Source organism: Panthera uncia, chromosome D2 (genome assembly GCF_023721935.1).
Source record: "Panthera uncia isolate 11264 chromosome D2, Puncia_PCG_1.0, whole genome shotgun sequence".
Classification (NCBI taxonomy): domain Eukaryota; kingdom Metazoa; phylum Chordata; class Mammalia; order Carnivora; family Felidae; genus Panthera; species Panthera uncia.
Window position 1 is genome coordinate 17,925,825 of NC_064818.1, and position 8,411 is coordinate 17,934,235.

The 8,411-nt window shown below is 45.3% G+C and overlaps 1 protein-coding gene across 2 annotated transcripts in view; it reads left to right on the plus strand.

Annotated features, from left to right (window-relative positions):
* Window positions 1-6,324, plus strand: part of TAF5L (TATA-box binding protein associated factor 5 like) — a 33,121-nt gene extending 26,797 nt beyond the window's left edge. For both annotated transcript variants that reach the window (XM_049645061.1, XM_049645060.1), the window contains exon 5: window positions 4,701-6,324. In XM_049645061.1, coding sequence (XP_049501018.1) covers window positions 4,701-5,498 — 798 coding nt within the window. In that variant the 3' untranslated portion in view covers window positions 5,499-6,324. The remainder of the gene's footprint in view (window positions 1-4,700) is intronic.
* Window positions 6,325-8,411: the final 2,087 nt, after the last annotated feature.

Genomic DNA, 8,411 nt, shown 5'->3' on the forward strand with positions numbered 1-8,411 from the left:
AGAGAGAGAAGGAGATACAGAATCCGAAGCAGGCCCCAGGCTCTGAGCTGTCAGCACAGAGCCTGACACGGGGCTCGAACCCACAAACCGTGAGATCATGAATGACCTGAGCTGAAGTCAGACACTCAACTGACTGAGCCACCCAGGCGCCCCTAAAATAGAAGCTCTTAATGCAAAGATCACAAACTCACATGCTTGTAGAGGCCAAGCAGGTAAAAGTGAATGGTAAAGCTACCTGGATCAAAGAGCTGGTAGGAAGTACGAAAGGACACGAAAACCCAATCAAAACTCCACTTTGCAACCTCTGCCTTAATCTTTGTGAAGCAACAGCTGTTGCACAAGTTAGTGGATAAAATGTTTTAATAGTAGGTATTTAAAATATTGATCAGACCCAGCAATTCCATTTCCAGATATATGCCCAAGAGAATTGAAAAGACATGTCCACACAAAAATTTGTACATGTTCAAAAAAAAATTTGTACATGTTCAAAAAATTGTACATGTTCATAATATCATTATTCATAATTGCCCCAAAGTGTGAACAGCCCAAATGTCAATCAGCAGATTAATAGATACACAAAATGTGGTATATCTGTGTGATGGAACACTGTTCAGCCATAAAAAGTTATAAAGATACATATGAGACCTGCTGTAATGTAGATGAGCCTCGTAAATAAACATTTTGCTAAGTAAAAGAAGCCAGCCACGAAGGACCACATACTATAGGATTTCATTATAGGAAATATCCAGAATAGGCATATCCGTAGAAACAAAGTAGACTGTTTCCCCAGGCCAGAGGCTGGGGACAGGGAACTGGGCAGCAATTGCTAATGGGGAAAGGGGTTCTTTTTTGAGGTGATGAAAATGTTCTGTACTAGGTAAGTGGTCATAGTTGCACAATTCTGTGAGTATACTAAAAGCCATCGAGTTATGCTGTAAAAAAAAATTTTTTTTAGCACTTATTTTTTGAGACAGAGACAGAGCGTTAGCAGGGGAGGGACAGGGAGAGAGGGAGACGCACAATCCGAAGTGGGCTCCAGGCTCTGAGCCGTCAGCACAGAGCCCAACGTGGGGCTCAAACCCATGAACCACAAGATCATGACCTGAGCTGAAATGGGACACTTCACCAACTGAGCCACCCAGGTGGCCCGAGTTATACTTTTTAAAGAGAGTGAATTTTAGAGTATGTGAATTCTGTCTCAGTTTTAAAAAATCAGAAAACAAAAGCTCCAACGAGGGCATAAAATGTTCTCTATTAAGTCAAGTAAAACTGGATGTACGGCACTGCCCCGATATCTTCAACTTGGAAGATATTCTGGATTAACCTCTGAAAAGCTGTTAACTGGCACGGCAGTGCCCTTCTTCCCAAAGGTAGCAGCGCCCCCCCACCCCACCCCCGCCTCCTGTCTGAGACCCTCCATCCTCTAAGTTAGCAATGAGGTCCGGCGTTTACCCTTGTTGATTGTTAACTATGTCTTTTTAACATTCGAGCAACATGGCCAAACCACAGATACCAGATCAAGGATTTTCTCTGTGTTTCAGGTATGTGTACACGATCACCCTCATCCCTGCCAGCCTCCCACCCTCCTAGCAGCCCTGCAGTACAGCATCCGTTCACGCACTGTCTAGCGAGCCTTGCCCCAGTCCAGCAGTCTTTCAGTCTGAAAAGGAAAGCAGTCAGTGTTGTGAATGACACTCAGTTCTGTGATTTGTGTATAAAATGGTCGTTTAGGTCTTTGCCGGCCTGTAAGAGTGTAACGTGAGCCTTGTTTGTACTTTTTATTTTTCTAGTAGCCACATGAAAAAAGTAAAAGGGAAGAGTCAATAATGTATCTTATTTAATCCAGTGTGGCTAAAGTATTATCATTTCAACATGTAAGCAATATTAAAAAAATTATTACCGAAATCTGTTATATTCTCCTTTTTTGTCCTAAGTCTTGGAAATCTGGTGTGTTTTATGCTTACAGCAACGTGTTCAGCTCCACGAGCCGAGAGCCGCCTTCTCTCGCTCCCAAGTCTTAACCAACTCCCAGGCCCGCCATATTTAATCTCTTCCAGTTCCATTGGCACCTGATGATGGGAGAACAGCCCAAGGCCAAATCTCAGACCCCAAAGAGTACCCTTGAGCTAAGAAAGTCTGGAGTGTGAGCTGAGGTACATCGAACCTCCTTGTCCAGGAGCAGACATCCATAAGAAGTCCGAGATTTGTAGGGCCTCCGTGACCTAAAGCAGGGTTTAGCAAACTATGGCACAGGGGTACGAAACACAACATTCGAAGACCTTTTTATACTTCCTTTTCTTATTTTTAAATTTCTTACGCGTGTTTTATAATGTACACGGTGTCATCTAGTATTACACGAATACACTTTACAAATTAAAAATTCCTATTTGGGACCAATGCGCATTTGCTGTCAGTTCAGCCGATTGTAGGGAGTTTGGGGTTCTGTCCTGTTGGCACGAAAGGAAGGAGAGGGAGAATTGGGCTGGGCATGTGTGAATCAGCTGCTTGTTCAGAGTTTCAGCTTGACTATGCTGAGGCCCTTGTGGGACTGGGTTGAGCCACAGAAGAAAATGTGGCTGGGTTATTTTAAGCTGTGGTCCTGGCATAGGGCTGATAGTGATAGCCAGCAGGAATGCTCTGGTTTCCCCATCTCTTGGTCTATACAGTCAACCAGGCACTTTTCCATGTGCTCGGGACAGTCGTCAAGACCCCTGGAAGTGCCAGCCTGATTTTAGGGTCCCCACCTAGGAGGCGAAGACCCACTTCCCTAACTTCTTGCTCCAAATGAAGACCACTTAAGCCTCAGAGATGGTAACGTGCCCTGTGGATTACCTTCAAAGGGTCTCTGTGTAATTCATCCGGGGTCGTTTTTTGTTCCCACGGTTTTTATATAAACTTTCTGGTGTACAGCAGTGAGTCATTCTTGAAATTTTAAAGTGTTGTTGTAACCTCTTTTGAAAGGAAAATTACTAATATTCTTGGTAACGCTCGGTAGAACGTTGGGCTCCCGAATGCTTATGTATTTTTAATGTTGAATGTCTGGAATAGCCATTCTGAATATTCATGGACGTCAGTATTTATTTTCTCTTACCTTTTCCTCAAATATGTACACATTGAAGGCATTTGTCTTATTTTGATTTTCATCGTGTTCAAATGGAAATGAGAAAGATGCCCTTTTCCTGTACCAGCACCTAAGGCTCGTAGACCTTTTTATTTCTAAGGCAGCAAAGCCAGTTGGTTCAAAAATCTTCTTACTCCCCGTTCACCTGGGGTTTAATTAAAACCCGTGTTAATTTATGAATTCCTGGACAGAGAGCTGTAGTGCTAAGTGAGGTGCTTGTCTACGAGAGAATGAAGGGATTTTGAACAGAGATAGTGTCCTTGGGGGGAAGAGGGTGAGGAAGGGGACTTCCCTCAGTACTATGAGCGGCTATCTTCTTTTCTGTCCCCACACACAGGAATTTATTTCCAAGAATCCCATGAGTCTCTTGGCTTTGTTTAAAGCTATTCTAAACCCATGCTTTGTTTGGGAAAATGTTTGAGACCCTCCAGAAAGTCTCAGTTTAACATTTCATCTTAGGGGGGCGCCTGGGTGGCTCAGTCAGTTAAGCATCTGACTTCAGCTCAGGTCATGATCTCATGGTTCGTGAGTTCAAGCCCCGCGTCGGGCTCTGTGCTGACAGCTCAGCTCGGAGCCTGGAGCCTGCTTCAGATTCTGTGTATCCCTCTCTCTCTGCCCATCTCTCCTCTCTCTCTGTCTCTCTCTTTCTCTCAGAAATAAATACACATCAAAAAAAAAAAAATCCCATCTAGGGACACCTGGGTGGCTCAATTAGTTGAGCATCTGACTCTTGATTTCAGCTCAGGTCATGATCCCAGGGTCGTGGGATCCAGCCCCGAGTTGGGCTCCGTGCTCAGCATGGATTTCTCTCTCTCTCTCTCTCTCTCAAAAAAAAAAAAAAAAAAAGAAGAAGAAGAACAAAAAAAACCCCTTCATCTTTATTTCTTTTTGGACACCAGCAGTTTATGGTTTATGCCTGGTCGCAAGGTGTGAGTGTCATTTATTGGTAACTGCACCTTTCTGGTTTACTATTCGTTCTGATATGTCTAAGCTTTATTGTGGACAGCCCCTACGGTGGTTTTGGATTAATTTCAAATCAAGACCACGTCTGCCTTCGTCATTGACCCCAGTCATGGGAATGCCAGGAATTTTCTTAGTAGGGTAGAAACAGGGAGCGATGTGGTTTATAAAGCAGCTAAAACTGACCGATGAAGACCTGCCCACAGAAGAAAAGAACCTAAGAACGTAATGTGAATTCAGAAGTAAATCTTTCCAAATGATGCCCATCCGAATTAACAGTGGAAATTACCATTGACTTGTCTTTTGATCAGCTTTTGAAATCTCTTATCCCCAGCCTAACGGAAAGGTCCACAGTATTATAATAATAGCCTCGCATCTGTATACTTTTAATATAGTCTTAGCTGCAGGACGAATGTCAGGAAGCCAATTTGTAAGTTGTAGGAGACTTTTTATGCAGTCATGCGATGTTTTCCTGGGCTCACCCTTAAGCGCGAGGCCACTGACACTGGGCAGATGCTCTGTTTTTGCTGGACTCTTTGGTTTTCGTGGCAGACCACTAAACATTTTTTTTCTTGTGTGTCTCTTTGCCATCCCCCACCCCCACCCCCACTGTTCCCAGGATGATGAGGATGATAATGCGGGCACAGAGATGAAGATACTACGGGGACACTGTGGACCAGTATACAGCACAAGGTTCCTCGCAGACAGCTCAGGGTTGCTCTCTTGTTCTGAAGACATGTCCATTAGGTACTGGGACCTCGGGAGTTTCACCAACACTGTGTTATACCAAGGACATGCCTACCCCGTGTGGGACCTGGACATTAGCCCATATAGCCTGTACTTTGCCAGCGGGTCCCATGACCGCACCGCGAGGCTGTGGTCATTTGATCGGACGTACCCGCTGAGGATATATGCCGGGCACCTGGCAGATGTGGACTGTGTCAAATTCCACCCTAATTCGAACTACTTAGCCACAGGCTCGACCGACAAGACTGTCCGGCTGTGGAGTGCCCAACAGGGGAACTCGGTGAGGCTCTTCACCGGCCACCGAGGCCCCGTGCTCTCTCTCGCCTTTTCTCCCAACGGTAAGTACTTGGCATCGGCCGGCGAGGACCAGCGGCTGAAGCTGTGGGACTTGGCCTCTGGGACCCTTTATAAAGAACTGAGGGGCCATACGGACAACATCACCAGCCTCACCTTCAGTCCGGACAGTAGTCTGATCGCCTCTGCGTCCATGGACAACTCGGTACGCGTCTGGGACATTAGGAACACGTACTGCAGCGCCCCAGCCGACGGCTCCTCTGGCGAACTCGTGGGCGTGTACACCGGGCAGATGAGCAATGTACTGAGCGTGCAGTTCATGGCCTGCAACCTTCTTCTAGTGACTGGAATCACACAAGAAAATCAGGAACATTAATTTTTTTCTTCCTTTTTTTTTTTTTTTTTTTTTAATCTTTGTTGTAACGGACTGGGGCAGTAGTGGAAAGGCTCCAGGTTGCAAGTCTTAGGACGAATTGAGATTGAATCACTGACTGACTGTGAAAGACTCCCCGCTTCCCCCCCCCTTCTCCCGTGCAGACGTCCCGAGCGCGTCACCCCTTCCCTCCCTCCATCCCCCCCAGGGTCGAAGGACTGGGGGCGGGAGAGGTGCTGTCATTGGACATGAGGTGGAGAATCAAGAGGCTCTGGAGGTCGGATTGCAAGTTCTTACAAAGATCCCCCCGCATCCTCGCCTGAGCACCTTCCGGTGTGTGTCTCGCTTTCCCCGCGTGTAAACCCGAGATGCTGCTTCCCTCGCCACCGCCGCCACCGCCGGGGTGCTGCGTTGGGCCCGAGGATGGCCGCAGGGCGCGCTCAGGACAGTGCCCCAGGGTCACGTGTTCTCGGTCGCCTGGGTGGAAGGGGGCTTTACTGGGGTAGGAATGAGGGGGTGGGAACTAGGAACGGGGCGGGGATAATCCTGGCAAAAAGTCTTTCCTTTTCCGTGATTACAGAGAACCAGGATTTGTTTTTTATTATTATAATTATAATTATTATTATTATTGAGAAGAGGAAACCTAGCACTGGCAGAGGGGCTTTCTCTGCTCTCATCTTTCAGGTTTTACTCCTGGCACTGGCTGTGATACTTGGAATCTTGAGGTTCAGGGAATTCAGAGAATTTGGTAGCACAGTGTTTTGGGAGAAAGGGAAAATTTCTGGGGTGACGGACTGATCACTCCGGCTGACATGTTTCTCGAAGCGGGCGGTGGGGGTGGGGGGGGTGGAGGGTGCGTGTGAGCAAGTCCTGGGCTCTGGCGGTGATGGTGGGAGAGAGTCTCCTCGCGGCTGCCCTTCTGTGAACAGTTCTCTCCCCCCGAAAGGACAGATTGCGGCAAAGAGATGAAAATAAATCGAAGCGATAAGGCAAAAGATAGAATTAGAAAATGTTAAATTTCCAAACGCCCACCTCTTCAGAGGCGTGGCTCTCTCAGCGTCCTTTTCTCCTGCGATCGGTTGCTCCCACCTGCGCTGCAACAGCGGTTTAATGAACAGTTTGCGGAACAAATCATTGAGTACGCCCGCACGCATAGCCAACTGTGCTTTGAGGATAAAGCAAGTTCGAATTCGTGGAAAAAGGATTAAATATTTCTGTTTTCTGAAAAGAGTTATTTTGTATTTTGTTTTCTATTAAAATGTATTTAGTTTCAAAAAAAAAAAAAAGTGTCGTATCTCATTGAAACTGTGAGGACAGGTGGGCGTGCGGCCTGTCCCGGGGTGGCGCGCAGCCCGCCTCTCCCGGGGATGGCAGCCAGGGATGTAGGCCAGGCCAGCTCCGATGCAGGTGTACTCTTCTCTGCCCCTATGTCCTGTGCAGCTTACTGTGAATCGTGATTCCTCTTCCCATTCACAGGAATTATTGGTCGCACTTAAGACTGATCACATTTCTGGGGCTCCTGGGTGGCTCAGTCGGTTAAGCGTCCAACATCAGCTCAGGTCATGATCTCGCGGTCTGTGAGTTCGAGCCCCGCGTCGGGCTCTGTGCTGATGGCTCAGAGCCTGGAGCCTGCTTCACGTTCTGTGTCTCCCTCTCTGTCTACCCCTCCTCCACTCACACTCTGTCTCTCTCTGTCTCTCCAAAAAAAAAAAAAAAAAAAGACTGATCGAATTTCTAAGGGGCATAAGAGCTGTGTTGTTTCATTAATTTAAACCATTTATTGAACAATTCCGGATAAAGGTCTTGTGCAAAAATTTAAATGATGTGAGAATTTTTTAAATGTACTGGTGAAACATCAAAAGCTCTCAGGAAACCAAATAGGAAGATTCTAGCATTATGTGTGAAAATTCTGTTTTTACTTGAGCCTAAGATGCTAATAATAATAGGAAATGTTTCTTAATCATAAAAATCTGTATATTTGAGATACAGTAAGAAGGATCCTATGGCAACTTAGCCAGCGTCACCTTCCACATCGTCTGTGGAAGAGCCTAGATATAATTCAGATGTATTCTTATATGTAAGAAGTGAACTCTCAAGTTAGATTGTACGCTATATTGCCAGAAACAATAATCCCTAAATTGAGCTGAATCATTTTCCAGAAGTGAAAATACCACTGATTAGGGATGATTTGGGAACGGTTTGTGTTTGTTTTTGAATGCAATATTTCTTTGATTAGACACAAAAAACGTATTAGGTTGGTCAGTCTTAAAATTACCGATCATGTACATGCTTTGTAATTTCAGTTGAAGCTCTTAATGATCCGTATGTTTGGCCTCTTTTTGCTGTTTTGGACTAATTTTAATGTGGAGTAATTTAACTTAATAGAACCCTCCTCACAACGTCCCCCAGATTCTTAGAAACATCATATGTGTGATTATGGCCACGAGGGTGCATATGAACATATTTCTACTCTTAAGGTTGCTCTCCTGCATTGTTTTATTTTTCTCTTCAGAGCAGTTTTGTTCGGCACACAGGACTGGTGATATCACCACTTGGTACATGAAATACCTAAAGCCCAGAGAAGCTATATTATCTACACCCAACAGGGAATGATCACATGTCTTGGATGTTTTACAGAGAGGATCTCTATTTAGTATCCTCAAGTTCTAGCTGGAGGATATAGCCTTGAAGATAGAAAAACCTTTAAAAAAAAAAAAACCTTCAGGAAAGAAATATGCATATTAAATATATATGTATGTATATGCAGTGCTTACTGTCTCTCAGAAATCATTCTATGATCTCCATAACAACTCTGGGAGCTAAGTGCCATTTTTATCCACATTTTATGTTGAGGATTTTGAGGCCCTGTTGGATTAAGTCACTTACCATAGAGTCACACAGCTAGTAACCAGAATT